The 25,851-nt window shown below is 36.0% G+C and overlaps 1 protein-coding gene across 1 annotated transcript in view; it reads left to right on the top strand.

Moving 5' to 3' along the window:
• LOC113249170 (A disintegrin and metallopeptidase domain 3-like) overlaps nucleotides 1–25,163 on the top strand; it is an 83,462-nt gene extending 58,299 nt beyond the window's left edge. The window contains exons 12-14 of the mRNA XM_048215306.2: nucleotides 9,310–9,496; nucleotides 22,280–22,378; nucleotides 23,950–25,163. Coding sequence (XP_048071263.2) covers nucleotides 9,310–9,496; nucleotides 22,280–22,378; nucleotides 23,950–24,273 — 610 coding nt within the window. The 3' untranslated portion in view covers nucleotides 24,274–25,163. The remainder of the gene's footprint in view (nucleotides 1–9,309; nucleotides 9,497–22,279; nucleotides 22,379–23,949) is intronic.
• Nucleotides 25,164–25,851: the final 688 nt, after the last annotated feature.

Here is a 25,851-nt window from a genome sequence, read left to right as displayed (position 1 = left end):
GGTGGTTCAGGAATGTGTATGAAAGAGTCTGATTGTGTAATCATGATGCAAGAGTTAGGGGTTTGTGATAAATGTATATCAAATACATTTTAAGTTGATTTATCCAGTATGGATAGTACAAATTATCTTCAAATGAATGTAAAATCTATCAGAAGGAACAATAATATAGTAATATTTTGGAAATGATTCTCATTATAATCTATACCAGTTTATTAAGATTAAGAGAGAAAAGGAGATGTGAAGAATTATTTGTAGAAGTTTTGATATCATAATTACTAACAGATATTGAGAAAGGCAAATATTTTAGGAAAGCAGAAAAATGAGAAGTCTTGAGGGCAGTTTATGTTAATTTGGAGATTCTGAATCATCCATTAGAATTAAATGCACAGTTACATAGGTCCTGATCTGAGGACAAAGAATTTAAAATGTGTGAACCATCACTTTATTGGTGGAAGTTAGAACCATGAATAGGTCATTTAGAAAGAAGTTGAAAGAGTGATAAAGGTACTTCTCATATTTATAGGCTGAGTAATTGAGGAGAAACTAGTGACATGCAGTGAGAAGAAACAGGGAGGAAGAAAATATTAGAAACAAGGACCAAAATAGGATGGAGTCTTACCTAGGGAAGAATATGTTTTAAGAATAAGGGAGAGGATGAAAATCAAATGGTGAAAGTATCAGCATGATATTCCAGCCTCCCCCAGTTCTCTCACAAAATACAGAGTGAAACTAGGAAAACAAACAAAAAAGCAAAAGCGTATCCCACAATTTTCCCAAACTGAAATGCACCAAAAATACCAGCAGGTGGGACCAATCCACTAATAAAGAGCTAAGTAGCATGAAGTAAGTAGCTTTGTAGCAGGAAATAAAATAGGAGGACAATAGAAACTCTAAAAATCTTACTGACCTGGGAACTTAGAAATCATTGGCTAAGCCATAGCATAAGAAGTTGCCCTTACTGAGACTGAAATATTACTAAGCTCATGCCATTGCAGGAGCCCCAACTGGTGAGGATATAGCAAATTGTAGGTAAGAGCAAAGGGACTGTGAACATTTCTTAAGATGCTAGCATGGCCTTGATGTCTGTTCTTAAAAAAAAAATCTAATAACAATAGCACATGTTTCACCCAGATCATGTTTTAAAAATACTAATCCTTGCTAAAAAGAACTGGCATTTTGAAGGAATGACTGATTCCAGATCTAAAGCAAAGAAAATAAAAATGAGTTTGGAACATGTTGCATGAGAAAATTAGGAGGTGTTCAAGGAATTATGGAGATTTATCAAAGGGACACAAATGTAGTTCCCAACAGTCAGATCTGTGGGAATCTGAATGTTATAAATGATAGTGACAGTAACGGATTATAACCCATTTAACATGATAGGAAAACATGATTTCATATTCATATAAATACATGAATGAATAAATTGAAAACATAATGAAGGAATGGGATATTAACATAAAACCAAAGTATTTCTCTCCAAATAATTTTTAACTAATAATAAGAAGAAAATAATTTTAGAGTGAAAATACCTTAATCAACTAATCAAAATGACTATCACCAGTAATAGAACAAATTGAAATCCTGAGCCATTTGTTAGGATGCAATGAAGCAGACTCAGCAACACTCCTATGGTACTGTTGCCAAGATGCGTACATAACCTCTGTTTAATTATAAGGCAACATTTTATAATCCTAAACGGAGGGACAGTCTACCAAATAATCAGTCTGCAATCAGAAAACTTTCCATGATCGTGTAATCCAACAACAACAACAACAAAATGTAGGTAACTAAACTTAGGAGATATGAGAATTAAATGCAATGTTTGAGGAGCTAAAATGGCAGTATACTAGGAGGACCGTAGGCTTGTCTAGTCCCTGGAACACAAGCAGGTACTATCAAATCATTCTGAACACCCAAGAAATCAACCTGACAACTGACAGAACAAATTGCCCAACTACAGGGAGAGAAGAGGCCACATGGAGGATGGTAGGAGGTATGGAGACATGGATTGGGGGAGAACAGGATTCCAGGGTGTGGAGAGGGGAGGGAGCCATGGTAGCAGGTAAAGGAGGGGGTGGGGAACATACAGGGAAACAAAGAGAGAGAACCCTTCCCCAAAACCATTGGCTGAGAAAACCAGAGGGGCTAATTTTTGTGAGGTTTTGCAATCAGCAGCGTTCAAAGACGAATTTTAGAGGATGGCCAGCATAGCTGGGATAGATCCCTGAGGGTGCTGCCCTACTCCTGGGGAAAAGGCAGGCAAGCACCCTGGAGACAGACAGCAAGTGATTGGAAGGATCACCCAAAGGTGCACAAGGGAGAGACTGTTCGCTCTTCTTGGAGCTCATCTGTGAGAGGTGGTGGTCACAGAGATGACCCTTTGGGGGCAAAAGAGCAGGCAGGCACCATTTCCCAGCTCAACCCCAACACCCCCATGCCCCCATCCCCCTACCAGTGCATAGGCACAGAGACACCTGCTGGGGGAGGCTAACCCAGATGGATACTGGCTGTTTAGCCTGCTTGCTCCAAATCCCATGTCCCTGCACTCTGGTGCGGCTGCCCTTCTCAGTCAAACGTACATCCATCCCAGCAGGGTCAGCACAGGCCACCACCATAGCACATCCCTAAAGTTTGGAGTTTTACAAGTCAGTAGGCTTCACTGTGATAGAGCCCAAAGTGCACTGTGCTGCTCCAGGCAGACAAGCAACCCAAAGACAGTGTGAAAAGAGCAGTCTGAAAAACACCCAGCACTTGAGAGGGGAGATTATTTGCTCTTCTGGGAGTGCTTCCCTAAGAGCAAGCATGGAGACTCTCTCTGGGGACAAAGGAGCTAGCTGGTGCCATTTCCCTCCGTAGCCCCACAGCATAAACCAGCTTCAGGAAACTGCACAGCACTGATACTGGCTGCCTAACCTGCTCACACCAAGTCCCACCCACCTGCGCTCTGCTTGTACTGCTTTTCTCAGGCAAGTGTGCCTAAGTCCCAGCCCAGTGGGCCCCTTCCCCAGAAAACCAGCAGCATCCCCTGCATGCACCACGTCTCCCGAACAGAGCTCTGAAAGGCTTTGGTCCTAGTGGAAGTAGCATCAGGTCATATTTAACAAGCAGACCAGAACACACCTAGTTAAAACTTGTCGCACTCTGGGCAAGGGCCAAAGACTGCCCACTCCCACCAAGGACAGCTTCTGCAGATGACTTCCTGGAAGGATAGAGCAGCCAAAACACAGCAGCAGAGTATATGCAGCACACACCAGGGACACTTTTTGAAGCACCACGCCCTGGACACTATATGACATCTTCTTCATAAGGCCATTACTCTCAGGAGCAGGAAACGTAACAGGCTTCTGTAATGCACAGAAGAAAAGAGACTTAGACAAAATGCCAAGACAGAAGAGGAATTCATCTCATAAGAAAGAATAAGAAAAGGTCACAGGCAGATATCTAAGTGAAACAGATATAAGTAATATCCCTAATGGAGAATTTAAAGAACAATCAATCATAAGGATACTTGCTGGTCTTGAGAAAAGAATGGAAGATTTTATGGAGGCCCTCACCACAGAGATAAAAGCATTTAAAAACAATCAGAAATGAAAAATGCAATAACCAAGATTCAAAACAAACTGGATGTAAGGACCACAAACATGGAAGAAGCAGAGGAATGAATAAGTGATACCAAAGAGAGAATAATGGGGAAAAAAATGAAGCTGAACAAGACAGAAAGGATAATTATGGATCATGAGATAGACTTAGGGAAATCAGTGACTCCACCAAATGTAATAACATTCATATCAGAGGAGTCCCAGAAAAAGAGCTTACAGAAAAGGGGGCAGAAGGCTTATTTGAGGAAATAATAGCTGAAAACTTCCCTAATCTGGGGAAGGAAACTTCCCTAATCTGGAATCCAAATCCAGGATGCACAGAGAACTCCCATAAAATCAACAAAAGCAGGCCAATGCTGGGACATACTGTAGTTAAATTTGCAAAATATAGTGATTAAAAAAAAAATCCTAAAGCAGCAGGACAAAAGAAGTCCCTAACCTACAAGGGAAGACCCGCAGCACTAGCTGCAAATCTCTCCACAGGAATGCGGCAAGCTAGACGGAAAAGGCATGATATCTTCAACATGCTGAATGGGAAAAATCTGTAGACACAAATCCTCTATTCAGCAAGGCTATCATTCAGAATAGAAATAGAGATAGAGTTTCCCAGAGAAACAAAAACTAAAGGAGTTCTTGACCACTAAAGTAGCCCTGCAAAAAATATTAAAGGGGACTCTTTGAGTAGGATGGAAAGACCAAAAGTGACAAAGACTAGAAAGGAAGAGAGAAAATCTCCAGAAGCAATGATAAAACTAAATGCATATCTATCAATAATACTTTGAATGTAAATGGATTAAACAGTGCAATCACAAGGCAGGGTGTTAGAATGGATAAAAAACAAGACCCATCTATATGCTCCCTACAAGAGACTCATTTTTAACCTAAAGACAACTGCAGATTGTGAGGGGATGGCAAACCATTTATCATGCCAATGGACATCAAAAGAAAGCCAGAGTAGAAATACTCGTATCAGGCAAAATAGATTTTAAACTGAACCTATAATAAGAGACGAAGAAGGGCATCCTAAGCAAGGGCACTCTCCAACAAGAAGATCTAACAAAGATAGATATATATTCCACCAACATGGGAGCACACAAATAAGTAAAACAATTAATATGAAACATAGAGGAACTCGTTAATAATAATACAATAATAATAGGGGACTTTAACACCCCACTTACACCAATGAATAGACATCTAAACAGAACATCAACAAGGAAACAACGACTTTGAATGACACACTCGACCAGATGGACTTCACAGATGTATTCAGCACATTTCATCCTAAAGCAGCAGAATACATTCTTTTTGAGTGCACCCGGGACAATCTCCAGAATAGATAACATACTGGGTCACAAATCAGCCCTCAGCAAGTACAAAACGATTGAGATCATACCATGCATATTTTCTGACCACAACTCTATGAAACTTGATGTCTACCACAAGAAAAAATTGGGAAAGACCACAAATACGTGGAGGTTAAACAATGTGCTACTGAAGAATGAATGGGTTAATGAGGAAATTAAAGAAGAAATAAGAAAATACATGGAAACAAATGAAAATGAAAACACGATGGTCCAGAACCTTTGGGATGTATCGAAAGTGGTCATAAGGGGAAATATAGAGCAATATAGGCCTACCTCAAGAAGAAAGAAAAATCTCAAGTAAGCAACTTAATCTTGGACGTACAGGAGCTAGAAAAAGAAGAACTAATGAAGCTTAAAGCCAATGGAAGAAGGGAAAATAGTAAAAATTAGAGCAGAAAAAATGATACAGAAACAAAAACATAGATAAGTGAAATCAGGAGCCAGTTCCTTGAAAAAATTAATAAAATTGATAAACCTCTAGCAAGACTTATCAAGAAAAAAAAAAGGACCCACATTAAAAAATCACAAATGAGAGAGAAGAAATAAGAACCGATACCACAAATACACAAACAATTATAAGAGAATATTATGAAAAAGTATATGCCAACAAATTGGACAACCTGGAAGAAATGGATAAATTCCTAGAAACATACAAACTACCAAAACTGAAACATGAAGAAATAGAAAACTAAAACAACTAAAAGGAAGCAAAGAAATTGAAACAGGAATCAAAAATCTCCCAACAAAAGTCAAGGGCCAGATGGCTTCAAAGGCAAATTCTACCAAACATTTAAGAAAGAGTTAAAACCAATTCTTCTCAAACTATTCCAAAAAATATAAATGAAAGGAAAACATTAACATTCATTATCTGAGGCAGTAACACCCTGATTCCAAAACCAGACAAGGACTCCAGAAAAAAAAGAGAACTATAGACCAATATCCCTGATGAACACGGATGCCAAAATTCTCAACAAGATACTAGTAATCAGATTCAATAGTACATTAAAATGATTATTCATCGCCACCAAGTGGGATTTATTCCTGGGCTGCAGGGGTGGTTTGACATCCACAAATTAATCAAAGTGATACACCACCCTAATAAAAGAAAGGAGATGAACAATATGATCCTCTCAATAGTTGCAGAAAAATTATTTGACAAAGTACAACATCGATTCTTGATAGAGGGAACATACCTCAACATCATAATGGCCATATACAAAATACCCACCACTAATATCATCCTCAGTAGGGAAAAACTGAGAGCTTTTCTTTTATGGTCAAGAACAAGACAGGGATGTCCACTCTCAACATTGTTATGTAACATATTACTGGAAGTCCTAGCTTCAGCAATCAGACAATAAAACCAGATAAAAGGCATCCAAATAATCAAGGAAAAAGTCCAACTTTCACTCTTTGCAAACAGCATGATATAGAAAACCCAAGATTAGTTGACCATACAGTTGTGGGTACATTTCTGGGTTTTCTATTCTGTTCCATATATAGAAAACCCAAGACTTCACCAAAAAATTGCCAGAACTGATACACATATTCAATAAAGTGGCCAGATACAAAATCAATATATGGAAATCTGTTGCATTTCTATACACCAATAACGAAGCAGCAGAAAGAGAAATCAAGGAATCAATACCATTTGCAATTGCACCAGAAACCATAAGATACCTAGGAATAAACCTAACCAAACAGGGAAAATATCTGTACTCTGAAAATTATAAAACACCAATGAAAGAAATTGAAGATGACACAAAGAAGTGGAAGAACAGTCCATGCTCATGGACTGGAATAACAAATATTTTTAAAACGTCTATACTATCCAAAGCAATCTACACATTTAATGCAATCCCTGTGAAAACACTAACAGCCTTTTCACAAAAGGGAACAAACAGTCCTGAAATTTGTATGGAACCACAAAAGACAATGAATTGCCATAGCAATCTTGAAAAAGAAAAGCAAACCTGGAGGTATCTCAATTCTGGACTTCAAACTATATTACAAAGCTGTAGTCATTAAGATAGTATGCTACTGGCACAAAAACATATACAGAGATGAATGGAACAGAATAGAAAACCCAGAAATGGACCCACAACTCTATGGTCAACTAAACTTTGACAGAGCAGGAAAGAACATCCAATGGAAAAAAAGTTTAACAAATGGTGCTGGGAAAATTGGACAGCAACATGCAGAAGAATGAAACTGGACCACTTTCTTATACCATACACAAAAATAAATTCAAAATGAATGAAAGACCTAAATGTGCAACCTGAAACCATCAAAATCCTAGAGGAGAACACAGGCAGCAACCTCTTTTACCTCGGCCATGGCAACTTTTTACTAGACACGTTGCCAGAGGCAAGGGAAACAAAAGCAAAAATGAACTATTGTGGGACTTCATCCAGATAAAACCTTCCGCACAGCGAAGGAAACAATCAACAAAACTAAAAGTCAGTCTTTGGAATGGGAGAAGATATTTGCAAAGGGCATATCTGAAAAAGGGTTAGTATTCAAAATCTATAAAGAACTTATCAATGAACTCAAGACCCTAAACAAACAATCCAATCCAGAAATGGGCAGAAGACACGAACAGACATTTTCCAAAGATGACATCCAGATGGCTAATGGACACATGAAAAGATGCTCAACATCACTGATCATCTGGGAAATATAAATCAAAACAACAATGAGATACCACTTCACACCTGTCAGAATAGCTAAAATTAACAACACAAGAATCAGGTATTGAAAAGGATGCAGAGAATTGGGAACCCTCTTGCACTGTTGGTGGGAACGCAGACTGCTGCAGCCATTCAGGAGAATAGTACAGAGTTTCTGCAAAAAGTTAAAAATTGAACTATGATCCAGCAGTTGCGTACTGGGTATTTCCCCAAAGGATACAGAAATACTGATTTTATGGGATACATGCACTACGAGGTTTATGGCAGCATTATCAGCAGCAGCCAAATTATGGAGAGAGAGCCCAAGTGGCCATTGACTGATGAATGGATAAAGACGATGTGGTATATATACACAATGGGATATTACACAGCCATAAAAAGAATGAAATCTTGCCATTTGCAATGGTGTGGATAGATCTAGAGACTAGTATTATGCTATACCAAATGAGTCAGTCAGAGAGAGACAAATGCCATATGATTTCCCTCACGTGTAGAATTTAAGAAATAAAACAGTGAACTGAGGGGGAAAAAAGAGAGGCAAACCATAAAAGACACTCTTAACTATAGAAAACAGCCTGAAGTTTGTTGGAGGGGAGGCTGGGTGGGGGGATGGGTTAAATGGGTGATGGATATTAAGGAAAGCATTGTTGTGATGAGCACTTGGTGTTTCATGTAAGTGATGAATCACTAAATTCTACAGCAGAAAGCAATGTTACAATGCGTGTTAACTAACTAGAATTTAAATAAAAATTTGGAGAGAAAAAAATGGAAAAAATAAATAATAGCAACGGTTGACTTTCAACTGGAGCTTTTTGCTATAAAGTGCCAATATTGTTGTGATGATGAAATTTGGATGACATCTGAAGATTAGATAATAGTAGTATATAATTATTTCCTGATTTTGAAGGGTCTTTTTGGAATTAATGTCTCTATAGGAATTATACATTAAAATATTTAGAGTTATTAGGATCATGTTAGTCAACTTAATCATCATTGTTTGGGGAAAAATTTATTTTTTGGTCTATTTTTATATCATTTCTCTAAGTTTTAGATTGTTACAAAATTACATAAAAATCCATTAAATGGTACACATAGAAGTACAGAAATATTTCAAAAGGTAATAAAATAAAAGAATGTAGGGCTTTCACATTTTATATAATTAACATTGAGATATTTTAATTGATTTTGTTACCAAAGTACAAATGATTCTGATTTTTCCTGTAACATTATCAACCATTGTTATTTCTTCAGTTTTCCACATATATTTTCTAGTATTTCATTTTCTTAAAATTAGTGCTTATAATAATGATTATAATTGTGATGTTGGCAATCATAATGAAAATAATAATAGGACATATTTAAAGAGAGTTTTTTTGTGTGTGGCGAATATTATTTGTGCTTTAATATATTTTAACTCATGTCACCTTAACTTCCTCTAGTTACTAGATGTCTATTACATTGAATTACAGCAGAAATAAACTTACTGCTTTTAGTTACAACTTGTATTAAAGATAAAAGTCCTCTCCCTTCCTTCTTGGCTCCTCTGTAAGTGCAGTAGTACAGAATTAACGGTACTTTTCAGTAATTCATAGAGTGTTACTTTGATAGTGATTTTATTCCATTTATCTGAGGAATATAATTTATTTTTAGACGTTCCCATGGTGTAAAGTTTTTTAGCAGTTGCAGCATGGATGAATTTAAACATATGGTTTCACAGCCTGAATTTGAATGCCTTCAGAATCGAACAGTTCCAGAAGTGGTTTACCAAGGAAGAACTGCAGCTTGTGGCAATGGAATTTTGGAACCGCCGGAACAATGTGATTGTGGCCTTGCAGAGGTTAGTGGCAAACATTTACAACTCATCTAAAGATTTGTTTTGTGTTTCTTACGTAATCTTATAACTATAGATGTGATATAGGAGGACTCTTTTTGAAATGCGGCACCATTTTATTAAATACCCAAGATACAGAGATATGGGGCTTGTGGTAATGGACTCATCCTGAATTCGAACCATTTGAAAAGTTTAAGTAAAGGGTAAGTGTAACATGGATTAAAGAGGTAAGATTTTCTTTACGGTTTAACCATTAATAGTAATACCCCCCTTTCTGCATCATAAACATCGGTGACGTCAATACTATAATATTCACCTCAAGCATCTGAATTCCTCAAAGTGCCTGCACTGGTTCACTAAGTTACTACGTGTATGTAGATGTATACCTTCTCATCTCCTAATCTCAATTCTTGCATCTGGGGAAACTTCATTTATTTTAATTTGACTTCACAGAATTGGATTAATAATAATCCTTGGTTTGTTATTGTTATATTTAGCTTTTGGCTGTTAGCCTTTTTTTAAGTTGTGTTTGGTAAAATGGCTAATCATTGCATTTTTGTTGTGCCTGTTTTCATACACTTATGCATGGTGATTTTTTTGGAATGTTCCATGTTTGCTTGAGAAATGTAAACTCTTGAATTGTTAGAAACCAAATTCTATACAACTTGATTATGTGATAATTTTTAAGTGAATGCCGTAAATCTTCTGTATTTTTATAAATGTCATATGCCTGAACTCTTGGTACCTGAGAGATGATATCGATACCTACAACTATGCAGTTGGATTTGCCTATTTCTCACCATACATTGTTCAATTTACGCTTTCTGTTTTTTGAAGCTGTTTTATATAGTGGAGACTTATGATTGTTATATCTTCCTAGAAATTTAACTTTTGTTTTCAAATGCTGAATCTCTTTATCTCTAATGTTGCTTTCTGTTTTAAAGTCTATTTGGTCTGACATATCTTATATCTATGCACATACTTGCTTCTCTCAATCAGTATTCCCCTGATATTTCTCTCTTCTCGTTTAGTTTTTCTCCACTAGTAGTTCAAGATCTACACTGGGTTTTAATTTACTATCCAATCGGCCTTGGATTTATCAGATTATCCTCTTAAACATTATTGTAATGTTTAATTAAGTGAAGTCCATAATTTATTCAGATTTCTTTTCTTTTTACCAAATAGCCTCTTTCAATGTACCAGGATTTCTCTAAGATATGTCATTACATTTAGCTGTTATGACTCCTTAACACTCCTCTAGATTGCATATTTTTCATAATTTTAGTTGTTTCAAAATGTTCTTATTTTCTATGTTCATTTTGACACATTTGTTTTTTAATTGAATTTTTGTTCATTTCTATTGAATCTGTATGCTTTGTTTTTCCTTCTTCCGCAATTTATTACAACAAAATAGTGGATCTGTACTTTTTATTTTCCTCTAGTGATTATTCCTCCATCCTTAGCATACATATTTAAGTTTGAACCATATCTAGGCTGCCTCCAAAATAATGGGATTTAACTTACATAAAATTTTGGTAAATATTGCATTTCTGTCACCTCAGTGCTTTACATTAGGAAATACCCTGAAGACTTTATTCTGAAAATACTTCCTTTACTTTACCTTTTGTTTCTTTTGGTTATTAGTATTTCTTTGCATATCACAGTTCCCTTCTGAAAGGATTTCATTTAAATTATATTCTCTTTCTTCATATACTGCAGTATATTTTAGTTCTCTTGAAAAGAAGTTCTCTGCCCACTTCAACAATAAATACTTATGTCATATTCATCTTCTCATTTTATACACATGAAATATATGCATGAAAGATGAGTAAAGTGTGTAATGGATAGATACTTAACAAGCACCTGAATAATTTGCACTCAGGCCTCATCCAGTAAGTTTGAAAATGATCCCTCTTCTTCAGTTTTCAGGAAGAGTTTAGGAAAGTAAGTATTTAACGTTTGGGGAATGTTTGGAAGAATTCACCAGTGAAGGCATCTGGTCTTGGTCTTAGGTTTTTGATTACTGACCCTATCTCCTTACTAGTAGTCAATCTATTCATATTTTCGATTTCTTCATGATTCAGTTTTGGTATATCTATTTCTAGGAATCTATCCATTTCTGCTAAGTTGTTCGATTTATGGGCATCTAATTGTTCATAGTATTCTCTTATGAACCTTTGTATTTCTTGGTATCAGTTGTAACCTCTCCTTTTCCATTTCTGATTTCATTTATGAAACCTCTCATTTTCTTGGTGAGTCTAGCTTAAAGTTTGTCATAATTTTAATCTTTTGAAAGAATCGGCTCTTAGTGTCATTGATCTTTTCTATTGGCTTTTCAGTCTCCATTTAATTTATTTCCATTTGATTTTTTAATTTTCTTCCTTCTACTAACTTGTTCTTCTTTTTCTACCTCCTGTAGGTATAAAGTTAGATTGTTTGAGATATTTCTTGTTTCCTGAGATAAGCCTATATTGCTGTGTATTTCTCACTTGGAACTTCTTTTGCTGCATCACATACAGTTTTCTGTGTTGCATATAAATTTTCATTTGTCTCAACATGTATTTCGATTTTTAAAAAATTTCTTCATTGACCTATTGGTTATTCACTAGCATAGTGTTTTACCGCCACATATTCGTAATTTTTCCAGTTTTCTTCTTGCAATAGATTTCTTCTTTCATAACTTTGTCAGAAAAGGTGTTTGACAAGATTTTAGTCTTCTTAAAACTACTGAGACTTCTTTTGTGGACAACACATGATCTAAAATGGAGACTGTTTCATATGCACTGGAGAAAAATATGTATTCTTGCTGCTTTTGGATGGAATGTTGATTTATTAGTCCATCTCATCAAATGTGTTTTTTTCTTTTCTTAGAAAATTATAATAATTCTGAAATTCAGAAATCTACATAATATATTGTTAAAACTGTGTGAAATTTTTTTTCTCCAAATTTTCATTTAAACTCCAGTTAGTTAACAGGCAATGTAATATTATTTTCAGTAGTAGAATTTAGTGATTGATCACTTACATACAACACCCAGTGCTCATCACAACAACTGCCCTCCTTAATACCCACCACCCATTTAGACCTACCCTGCCCACCTGTCTTCCATAAACCCTTAGTTCATTGTCTATACTTAAGAGTTTCTTTTACAGTTTGCCTCTCTGTTTTTCCCCCTAAGTTCACTGTTTTATTTCTTAAATTCTACATGTGAGGGAAACCATATGGCATTTATTTTTCCCTGATGGACTTATTTCTCATAGCATAATATTCTCTAGATCCATCCACATCATTGCAAATGGCAAGATTTCATTCTTTTCATGGCTGAGTAATATCCCATTATATATACCCACCCACACACACACACCCACACACACACCACATCTTCTTTATCCATTCATCAGTCAGTGGACATTTGGGCTCTCTCCATAATTTAGCTACTGTTGATAATGCTGCTATAAATCTTGGGGTGCATGTATCCCATCAAATCAGTATTTTTGTATCCTTGGGTAAATACCCAGTATGCTACTGCTGGATCGTAGGGTAGTTCTATTTTTAACCATTTTTCCCATTGTCGCTGAAGACATCAGTGCCCAATTCTGCTTCTGCCTGCCATACCTAGCCAGATGATCCATAGAACCCATCTGTCTTGTATCTACAAAGGCATTATGACCTTTTCTTGGTTTTCGACAAAAGGACTTATGATGTGTCTAGGCGGTCTTCAGTATATTTATATAATGGAGTGTTTATCCATGAAATTATTAATGAACATTTAGGTTGTTTTCGTTTGTGACTATTATGAAAAATGTTTCCAAAAAATATTCATGTTCAAATCTTTGTTGACTTATGTTTTCATTTCTGTTGGGTAAATATCTAGGAGTGAGATTGCTGAGTCATATGTTAATTTACTGCTAAATCTATAATAAAATGTCAAACTGCTTTCCCAAATATTGTATTATTTTACATTCCAAACATCTGTGTATGAGAGTGGTAGCTTATTCCTTATCCTCATCAACTTTTGTTATTGCCAGTCTTTTTCATTTTAGTCATTTGAATGTGTGCATTGTGGTTCTAATTTGTATTTCCCTGATGACTAATTATATTGGACAGTGTTTCATATGATGATGAGACATTCATATTGCTCCTTTTTAAAGTGTCTGTTCCAACATTTTGCACACATTTATAGGGTTGTATGCTTTTCTATTATGTGGTTATAGAAATTCTTAATATAAACTACATACAAGTCTTTTTAAAGATTTACTCCCAGTATGTGGCTTGGCTTCGTATTTTCTTAATGATATCTTTCAAAAAGTCAAGTTTTTTAATTGGATGAAGTTCAGTTTATCATTTATTATGCGTTATGCTACTTGTGCCCTCTCTATCCCAAGATTGTGAAGATTTCTCAAAAGTGCTCTTCAAGACATTTATAGATTTTAGCTTTTATGTGTATATTTATGATCCATTTTAAGTAATATTTGTAAGTTGAGTATCAGGGTATATTTTTTTTCTATATGTGTTTCTAACTGTTCTAGGTCCATCTGTTCTAAAATACGATATTTTTCTTGGTACCTATATTGAAAAACCGTATATCACATACTTTGTGTTCTGTTGTTCCATATACTATTCCTTATACCAATACCAGCTCTCCTTGTTCTAACTCATAAAGTCAGGAAAAATGCATCTTCATATTTTGTATTTCTTTATCAATATGGATTTGGTGATTTTAGGTTTTGGCATTTCTATGTAAAATTTAGAATCAACCTTTCTATTTCCACTCACACCCCCTAAAGAAAAAATAATAATTCTGCTGTAATTTTGATTGGGATTTTTAAAAATCTATAGTAGCATCTGTGGAGAATGGACATATTCATAATGTTATGATTTTCAAACTGTGAGCATGACATATTATTCCATTTATTTAGCTATCTTTAATTCTTAAAGTTAACCCTAAATATTTCATGTTTTCGAATGCTATTGTAAAGTGAGTACTTGTAAAAATATAATTCCCAGTATCTTTTGCAGGCATATAGAAATAGAATTAAATCATGAAAGTTGTTCACTCCTCCTATTAATGTTATTTTGAATGACTGATTTATGTTTTGAAAAATACTTACAAAATATCTGAATCAGAATTATCAACCGAAATGAGTATATGAAAAAGAATATGCTTCTGGAGTTTATTCCAGAAATAGAGAACATTTCAGTATTTTTCAACTTAGATTATTAAATTTACAAAGACAGAAAAAGTGTAAGATAGTACATATTGAAGAGAATTTGATAATGGTTTGGACAACTAGGAGAAAAGAAAATATCCGTTAGATTCTCCAATTTCTCAGTGATGAACCTTGGCTACCTATTTATAAAGTTCTGGCTTCCAGTCCCATGATAGAATTCTATTCCTAAAGTAAAAGTGTTCTTACAAGTCAATTTCTAAGCCAGGCATTTAGTCTAGATTTACACTATTCATTGAGTATTGCGAAAACTTGCTCTCCACTAATAGGCTCTCTCTTTGATACTAGCCTTGGAATTCCCTGTGATGTCATTGATTTTTGTCCCCCCCCCACATTAATATTTAGTGTGTATTTGATCTGCTATCTTCCCTAAATACTCTTGATAATTTTTCATTAAAATATTTATATTGTGAAGCATAACATACTTTTGTTAATATTGAAATACAAAAATGGAAAAAAGAATATCATCTGACTCCTGTAAATTTAAAACGTTATATAGTAATAAAGGTTTGCTATACTTTAATAATACACTTTGTAGTTAGTGTAATTGAAGACATTGTATCTAATTTTATATAAAATATTATGTGATAAACAAGGTATTACAAAAGATCAGTATAAATTGTTTTATGAAGGCACCTGATAAATTTATCTAGTATTTTGGAAGAAAGATCCCTCATTACAGCTTCTCTTACAATATACCACTTAAAATAATTCCATGTATTATAGTTTTCAGAGTACAGTTTATTCCTAGGTGAGTTTTTTTCTTTTTTTGGTGCAATTATAAGTGGTGTTTTCTAATTTTTCTTTCTGCTGTTTTGTTATTAGCATATAGAAACACTACTGATTTCTAGGTATTGGATCCTGCAATTTTCTTGAATTCATTTATTACTTCTAGTAGTTTTTTGGTAGAATTTTTGGGACTTTCTGAGTATAATATTATGTTATCTGCAAATGGAGACAGCTCAACTTATTTACCAATATAGATGCCTCTTATTTCTTGTCTGATTGCTGTGGCTAGGACTTCTAGTACTTCGTTGAATAAAAGTGGACATCTTTGTCCTTGGTTTGGTCTTAGAAGGAAAGCTGTCAGTTTTTCAACATTGAGTATGATATTAGATGTAGTGAAAGATCTGCACTCTGGAAACTGAACAAACATTGATGAAAGAAACTGAAGATAACACAAACAAATGGAAAGATATTCCATGAGCATGGATTAGAGAAATTCATATTGTTAAAGTGTCCATGTTATCTAAAGCAATCTACAGATTCAGTATAATTCCTATCAAAACACCAACAGCATTTTTCACAGAACTAACACAAATAGCACTAAAATTTATGTGGAATCACAGAAGACCCTGAATAGCCAAAATGAACTTGAGAGAGAAGAGCAAAGATGGAGGTATCACAATCCCAGATTCCAAGATATACTACAAAGAGGTAGTAATCAAAACAGTATGGTTCTGGCACAAAAGGGGACACATCAATCAACAGAACAGAATCAAGAACCCAGAAATAAATGCATATTTATAGGGTCAATTAGTCTTTGACAAAGGAGGCAAGACTATGCAATGGGGAAAAGACAGTCTCAACACAAATAGTGATGGAAAAACTGAATGGCTACAATGCAAATGAATGAAACTTGACCACTTTCTTAAACTATACACAAAAATAAACTAAAAATGAATTAGAAACCTAAAAGTGAGACCCGAAACCATAAAAAGACTAGAAGGGATGTTTACAGTAGTAATTGCTATGGCACCGGTCGTAACAACATTTTTCTGGATACATCTCCTCAGGCCAGGGGAAAAAAAATAAACACAAACTGTTGAGGCATCAAATGGAAAAGTTTATGTATAGTCAAGGAAGCCATTAAAAAAAAAAAAAAACAGGCAAGGAGGTTCCAGGAAGATGGCAGAGTAGGAGGACCCTAAGCTCACCTTGTCCCGTGTTCACAACTAGATGTCACTCATATCTGACTCAGTAAACCAGAGAGTGATCTGAAGACTGGCAGAACAAACTCCACAACTAAATGTAGGGAAGAAGCCGAACCTGAGAGGTTAGAAAGGGCAGAAACAGTGGCTGGGAGCTGCCTGCAGGAGGGAGTTGAAGTCATGGAGAGTGGAAAACACCAGCGAGCCCTCATGAGGAAAATGAATCCCCATAATGTCTGGCTTTGAAAACTGTGGGGACTGAATTCTGTGAGTTTGTATACCCAGGGGGGCTTGGAACCTAGAGCCTTCAAAGTCGGCTGACTCAGCCCTGGACTAGCCTGGAGGGCAAGTGATAGCTAAGTCCCCACCCTTAAAAAGACAAAAGTCTGCAGAGAGGCAATATAGAATAGACAGTTTGCACAACACCTGGGGCAAATGGGAGAGATATCTCTTTATAAGGATTTTAGAGCATGTTGGGGGTCTTCTCTGGGAACAAAGGAGCTGGCATCTACCATTTTCCTCCCCAACCCCCCAGCATAGACAGAGAGACAGCGGCAGAAGGTGGTGCTACATATGCACTTGCTACCTAACCTGCTAACACTGTGCCCCACCCACTGAGGACACGCCCACTCCAAGCCTTCTAGCTTCAGAACTGGGCTTAGCATGAATTGTTTTAATGCTGCACACCCTGCCCAAACGCTGCCTCCAGGCACTACATCCCCCCTGGCGTGACCATTGCCTAGGGGATTCAGTTTAGGACTAATGGGTCAGTGCAGAATTTGCTCACTGCTTTGTGTGCCCCACCCACCCACCACAGGTAGAGACACCACAAATCCTCAGCTTCCGCCACAATTCATGCCCAGCCACCAGGGACACAGACACCACATGCCCTAGGTTGTCACCACTGCAGCATGCCACCTGTAGAGGCTGCTTTTAGGCAAACGGTCTTGTACAATGGAAAGTAGAAAGGGCCCACAGTGACCACCTGGCTGAATACAGACAGGCCCATCAGGTGACCCACCTCAAAACATCCAGAGGCCCTAACTAACCAATAAGGTACCTAATTAGAACTAGGCACAGTTACCAAAAGACCTCCTCACCTTCCCACTTTAAATATGGTCCCCACCCACTGCCTTGTTGCAGACAGCCTCTCCTTTGCTGTGTATTCCCCCCACCCCTATTCCTTCCAGTGTATTCAATAAACTTCTACCGCCTTTGTTCTGCCTTGGGTGAATCCTTTCACTGCCCAATCATTGGTTTTCACCCAATCATTGTCCCACATTTGGGGGCCTCCATCCGATTGAGAGAGACACCACACTGCATCCCCATCTGCTGCTGCTAACCTAGTCACCGCTCTGCTTTGGGTTCAGCAGACTACTGGTTCAACACAAATTTTGTTAATGCTGTGAGTGCCTTATCCAGCCACCACCTTTCTCTGCACCCAGCCCCTGTGCTCACAGATGCCTCACATGGTGGCCAGCCACCACGTGATCCTGGCCACCTTGGCAGCCATACACACTGTGCCCTGGATGCTGCCACTAACATGCACCATGCCCCTGGCCACTGCTGTACTTTGGGGGAATCTAGGCCTAGGACTAGCAGCTCAGTGAAAATTTTGCTAAGACCACCACCCCACTGTGAGCCCTCCTGCTATTATGACCCTGAGAGCTAGACTACCTGGGTTTTCTTAACACCACAGAGAACAAGCACAACCCACAACAGGAAGAGAATCAGTACAGAAGTCTGGTCTGAAAGGAAAAGATACTGAGACACAATAGTGGGACAGAAGCAACACACATAGGAGACTCCTCTGAGTCTGTTCTAGTGAACAGAGGACACTGCACTGCAGGGCGCTGCAGGATCTCTTCTATTTCATAAAGCTACTACTTTCAAGAGCAAAGGATATAGATGACTTTCCTAACACACAGAAACAGAGAGGTAGACAAAATGAGATAGAGGAATTTGTCCCAAATGAAAGAACATGGCAAAATCACAGCAGGAGATCTAAATGACACAGAAATAAGTAATATGCCTGATAGAGAATTTAATGGTTATAAAGATACTCACTGGACTTCAGAAAAAAGTGGAGGACATCAATGAGACCCCGGACAAAAAGATAAAAAATAACATATCCGAGATGAAGAACTCAACAAATGAAATTTAAAATACATGAATGGATTAAATAGTAGGTTACAGGAAGCAGAGGAATGTATCAGTGACCTAGAGGATAGAACAGAAAGCAATCAAGCTGAACAAGGGAGAGACCAACAAATACTGGATAATGAGAATACACCTAGAGAACTTGATGACTCCATCAAGGATTATCACATCCACATTTTAGAGATCCCAGAAGGGGAAGAGAGAGAAAGGGGGGCTGACAATATACTTGAAGAAATAATAGCTGAAAACTTCCTAAATCTGGGGAGGGAGACAGACATCCAGCTTCAGGAGGGAGAGCGACCCCCTGACAAATTCAACCCAACGAAGTCCTTACCAAGACACATAGTAATTAAAATGGCAAAAAATAATGATAAAGAATTCGAAAGGTTACAAGAGAATTAAAGACAGTTACATACAAAGGAAACACCGTAAGGCAGAAGGTGATTTTTCAGCAGGAGTTTCATAGACCAGAAGGGAGTGGCATGGTGTATTCAAAGTGCTGAGGGAAAAATCTGTATCCAAGAATACTCTATACATCAAGGCAATCGTTCAGAATAGAGGAGAGGTACTTACTCAATCAAAAAGTAAAGGATTTTATGATCACTGAACCAGTTTTACAAGAAATATTAAAGAGGTCCCTTTGAATGGAAAGGAAAGACCATAAATAAGAACATGAAAAATAAAAAAACACAAAAGCAGTAAAAATAAGTGTTTCTGTAAAAGTCAATCAAGGTATTCATAAAATAAAAGGATATAAAATATGATACCAAATATCTGAAATGTGTAGGGGAGAGGAGTGAAGAATGAGTTCAAAATTCAGTGACCATCAGTTTAATATAGACTGCTAATTGCAGAAGATGTTATATATAAATTGAATAGTAACTACAAATCATAAAACAGTAATAGATATGCCAGAAAAAGAGTAAGGTATCAAGTATGTCACTAAAGAAAACCAACAAGCCATGGAAGAGATAAAGAGAAGGAAGAGATCAGAGAAAAGCTACCAAAACAACCATAAATCAAGTAACAAAATGGTAATAAATACCTACCTATCAATAATTACTTTGAATATAAGTGGACTAAACAATTAAGAGACAGAAGGTGTCAGAGTGGATAAAAAAAGAGTTCCCCTTTCTTCACATCCTTGAAAACCAAGGAACAGACTCTTAACTAAATAGAAGAAACAGATGTTTACCAGAGGGGAGGTGGTGAGAGGATGAGTTAAATAGGTGATGGGGCTTAAGGAGTGCCCTTGTCATGATAGGTACTGAGTGATGTATGGAATCTGAAACTAATATGACATGGTATGTTAACTATACTGGAATTAAAATAAAGAAAAAAACCAAAAAGGCAACCTATTCATGGGACAAGATATTTGCAAGTGATACATCTGATAGGCGTTAACATCCAATATATATATAGAATTTATATAACTCAGCTCCAAAAAAAAAATCTGATTCAAAGTTGAATACACATTTTTCCAAAGACATCCAGATGGCCAATGGACACATGAAAAGATGCTCAACATCACTAATCATCAGGGAAATGCAAATCAAAGTCACAATGATATATCACCTTACACCAGAAAGAATGAGTAAAAATCAAAAGGACAAGAAAAAACAAATAGTGGTGAGGATGTGGAGAAAAAGGAACACTTGTACACTGTTGGTGAGAATTTAACTTGGTGCAGGCACTGTGAAATACTGTATGGAGGTACCTTGAAAAATTGAAAATAGAAATTCATATGAGGGGCGCCTGGGTGGCACAGCGGTTAAGCGTCTGCCTTTGGCTCAGGGCATGATCCTGGCATTATGGGATCGAGCCCCACATCAGGCTCCTCCACTATGAGCTTGCTTCTTCCTCTCCCACTCCCCCTGCTTGTGTTCCCTCTCTCACTGGCTGTCTCTATCTCTGTCAAATAAATAAAATCTTTTTTAAAAAAAGGAATTCATATGATCCAATAATTCCACTATCATTTACCCAAAGAAAACAAAAACACTAATTCAAAAAGACGCATGCATCCCTACATTTATCACAACATTATCTACAAAAGCCAAGATATGGAAGCTATTTAAGTGTCCACCAGTGCATGAATGGATAAGAAAAAATGGTGTACACACACACACACACACACACACACACACACTGGGATATTATGCAGCTGTAGAACAGGTTGAGATTCTTCCATCTGAGACAACATGGCTATACCTAGATGTCATTTTTCTAAGGGAAATCAATCAGAATGAAAAATACAAATATCATATGACTGCACTCATAAGTGAATTCTAAAAAAAAAAAAAAAAGCCAAATACATAAGCAGAAAGCAAAATCAGACCTATAAATACAGAGAACAAACTGATGGTTCCCGGAGGGGTGGATGGTGAATGGTTTGGCAAAATCGGTGATGGGGAAAGAGAGATATAGGTTTCTAGCTATGGAATGAATAAGTTACAGGAATAAAAGGCATAGCATAAGGAATATAGTCAATGATACTGTTAGAATGATGTATGGGGACTTATGGTAGCTACACTTACTGACCTAGCATAATGTATAAACTTGTCAAAGCAAAAAGTTGTACACCTGAAATGAATGTAACATTCTGTGAACTAAACTCAAATAAAACAATTCAATGTAAAATGAAAATAAATGAATACGTATATATAACACTAACATTTTACACACATACTATAAACTCACATATTTAGTGGGGTCAGGGCGGAATAAAGTTTTATCCATAAACTTAAAGAACAAAACCAGGAAAAGGATTATGGTTTTTACAATATCACAATATCAAGCAGTTACCAGAGAAAAAAATCAAAACAAAAGCAAATTGTCCTGACAAATTTTAAAATGTAGTGATAATATGTTGGTGGCTAGGAGTTAATATCATTAATATAAAGCTTATAAATAAAGGAAATAGAGAAATTCATCAACAGAAATATAGACACAGAAATACAAAATAAACCGTAATGCGCAGATATGTAAAATTTTCAGCACACGAGTAATAAAAATAATAATATTGAAACAAATATAAACAGTTATTTTTGCCTATCCACTTTACTAATTTTTAAACATTACTATCAGTCTTGTGAAACATCACTCATTTACTATATGGAAAAAAGAAAATAGTATATTATGAAGAGTTATTAATATTTTTGTGCTCTTATTATCTAATAATTTCTAGAATTAATGTTTAATATAAGGTCTTAGAGGCAAAAAGATAATGACAAACTTTTTCTTTGAAACATTATTTATGATAATAAGATATTATAATTTAGAATCTCTGTATTTTTGTCACATGCATAAATTGTTATGTATTCCTGAGACGGTATCTTGAGGAGGTTTGGTAAAATAGAAAAGTATTCCACAAGTAATTAACTTGGTGAAATATGTTGTATATTTTGACAATAAATACAATTATTTATTTGATTGAAGATTCCTATTATGTAACTCTTATATTCGCTTGTAGGAATGCACTCATAAAAAATGTTGTAACCCTGTAGATTGTACTCTGATTGGATATGCAGAGTGTGGCAATGGACCATGCTGTGATAGAAAAACTTGTCTGGTAAGCTTTCAAAATACTACATGATTTCCTTCCATAATTTTTTGTGTTCTTATGTGTTCTTTTTTGTAGCATTTTAAAAACTGTTTTTTACACAACTTTTGAATATGTAACTTTATATATCTGATTCATACATAGTTGATTTCCACATTCTGAGGATATCTTTAAATCTCTTCAACCTCCTTAGCTGTGCTTTTCACTGCATTATTTTTAATCTACTCTGGCCCCATCCAGATATTATTCAATATTGATTCCAGATTATTTGGACACTATGAATTCCTCTTGGTCATACCTGAATTTAGCTCTTCATGATCAAGCAACTTATGACAAAATTACAAATAAGCCACCCAACACACAGTTGACATACAACGTTTGAATAAACAAACAATCATAATCTCATTTTGAGAACAGCATAAAAGGGGTCCAAGTAAAATAGCAACATGTAGCATGTCTGATACTGAGTTTAACTTTGCAAGAACTCCTGGTCCCAGAAGGAGATTGAAACCTTGACTTCCCTTGGGAAGTTTTCCATTCAATTTTCCTTTATAACCAGACCTGAAAGAGACTGAGTAAGATTTGTCTTTTGGGGATCACTTCATTGTAGCACCTTGCCTTTTCTGTGTCACGTTCAGGAGTCAATGACAATTATAGAAGCTGATTAATTAGAGATTTTGATTGCCAGATTTCAGATTTGCCAGGTTCTCTGTCAATGAAATATCTTCTAACGTCATTCTACTTCGTTCTATGTGTGCTCTTCTTCATTCTATGTGCTAGTAATTAAAGCCAGTGGTCACTTGTCTTCAAGCACGAATATAGAGGCAAGCCTAGAGTTTCTACTACTTAGCAATAAACCTTGTCTCTCTTCCCTTCACCAGGGCTCTCATCTTGGCCTTTGTCTCCAAATCAGCAAGATTGAGCACAAAAGCTTTTCTACACAGTCCCTTACCCTTCCCTTAGACACGGGATAATTCCTACATTTGGCAGAGCCTTTAAAAACATTAGGGTGAAAATCATGTACCATAACTTGCCATTTCAGGTGAACAACTTAGTGGCATTTAGTACATTCACAATGTCGTGCAACTGCCACCTCTATCTAGTTCCAAAACATGTTCCTCACTCAAACAGGAGACTCCCAGCCCTTTAAGCCCATGTTCTCCTTTCTCCCTTCCCCTCAGTCCCTGGCAATCATCAATTTTCTTCTGTGCGGAGTAACCTATTGTGGATATTTCATATAAGTAAATTACAGAATACGTGAGCTGTTGTGTCTGGCTTTCTTCACTTAACATAGCGTTGAAGGTTCATCCACCTTGGAGCATATGTATCAGTACTCCTTTAAATGGCTGAAAATATTCCATTGTGTGAATATACCACGATCTGTCAATCTGTTCATCCACAGATTTACATTTGGGTTTTTTCCAATCTATTTCTCTGGGGTTTTAAGTAAATTCATAATTTGACTTTAAGTAAAAATGTAATAATAATGGAAGTGACAGAAATACACTACTCTTGCTTAAGTTTTTTTACATTTTTGGTTTACGACTTTAAAAAAATACTGATTTTTCTTTGTCTCACAGATAGCGGAAAGAGGACGTTTATGTAGGAAAATGACAGATCCATGTGATTTTCCAGAATATTGCAATGGATCATCTACAGCTTGTGTACCTGATGTGAAATCTGCTGATTTAGAACCATGCAATAATAAGACTGCCTATTGCTTTGAAGGAGTATGCCAAGATCCAGATGTACAGTGTGCAAAATTATTTGGAAAATGTAATAGTTGTATCTTTTTTTTCTGGGGTTCATTTTCAAACTGTATTTTTCTAAAGTCAGTAATCCACCCAGTAGCCATCATAAAAGGTATTGTTTGTGTAAATTCTAATTTGAAATTAAAATTGTGAATCAATGTGACATTGAACTATGTAAAGAGGCAAAATAGACCTAATAAGTACAGGACAAAAAAAAAAAGGTATTAATCAAATTTCAGGTGATTGGTGCGAAGAAGAGTAAATATTAGAATTGTAGATAAGAGAGCAAATGACTGCTTTCTTAATCATTTCTGCCTATGATATAATTTTCCTTTTCTCAAGTGGGTAGTTTTTAGTGTTTCTCCTTTTATGGCCAGAGACGACACTAAAAATTTATAGTAGATGACCCTGACTGAGCACTGCTACTGTCTAGATGTCCCTATATAAATTTTTATTAAGATGAGTAATTGTAACTTTATATTTTCAGTTGCTAAAGTTTCTACTTATCTATGTACACAAGAAGTGAATTTTCAAGGAGATTCTTTTGGAAACTGTGGAAAACTGGGATGTAATTTTGGGTGTGTATTTAGATAACCTTACTTTTTCAAATGCATGTGTGTGTGTTCAAAAATAATACAAATGAGAGATGGACCTCATATATACAGATGAATTTGTTATACTTTATAAGATGATGTATGTTCTGAATAACTTTGATGTTATGATCTGAGTAATATTTGAATTCTCTTCATGTTTTGAACAGTTATTTACTTAACATATTGTGTCCGTAATTGACATATGAGCTTTTTTTCTGCCTTTTATTGCCAGGAGTATCCTCTGTGGAACGATAGTTTGTCACTGGACACATTCAAAAATAGTATCAATAGTAGATTATGATGTTCAATATACTTACCTTGGAGGCCATATCTGTTTGTCAGGGTATTTAAGACCTGAAACAAAAGGTTCACTCGTAGATGCTACCAGAATGAACAATGGCACTATGTGTGGAGTAAATAAGGTAAATAAAAATTTTACTTGATTCCATATATGTGTGTATCTGAGTGTCTGTGTATGTAAGTGCTTGTGCATGAGAGAGAGAAAAAAAGAGAGAAAGGATGAGGTCCAAGATGGCGGTCTGGGAAAACCCTGAACTCACTTCCTCCCATGGACATACTGAATCTACACTGGATAGAGTTCCTTCTGGGGAGAGAGAGAGAAGGAGAGAGACCTAAAGAGTTTTCATTTATAATTAGTGTTACAAATTTTGGTTAGTGTATCATGATCTTAAGATTCAAACATCAGAATTTCTATTGCTCCACTATCATTGTTTTATTATAAATTTTGCTATATTTAAACTTGTTTTCTCAGACTTGAGAATCTTAGTCCCTCTGTTAGGCCAGGATCTGATCTTCAAAAAATTTGTGCAAACGAAGAACAAAAAAGAACGGATAATACACCAGAACACTAGGTCAGAACAACCTGACTAAAGAACAACAAAGAAAAGCCAAAAAAGCCAAGAATTTCATCTTTCTGTAAGTGGCAAGGATAATTAATTTGATTATAATGAAACTAAAACATTTATTTGCTCGCTGGCCATCTTGCCTAATTCTTCCTCCAAAAGCATAATATATATTTGTTAAAAATTTGGCCTTTCCTCAAGACACAATAATAAAACAGAGTTTTAGCTTTGTTTATTTTTTTCTCAAAAATTTTCAGAAACAGAATAAAATATTT

Source organism: Ursus arctos, unplaced genomic scaffold (assembly GCF_023065955.2).
Source record: "Ursus arctos isolate Adak ecotype North America unplaced genomic scaffold, UrsArc2.0 scaffold_27, whole genome shotgun sequence".
In the NCBI taxonomy this organism is placed as follows: Eukaryota; Metazoa; Chordata; class Mammalia; order Carnivora; family Ursidae; genus Ursus; species Ursus arctos.
Note: the sequence above shows the minus strand (reverse complement) of the source record. Positions and strands in the feature narration are given on the sequence as shown.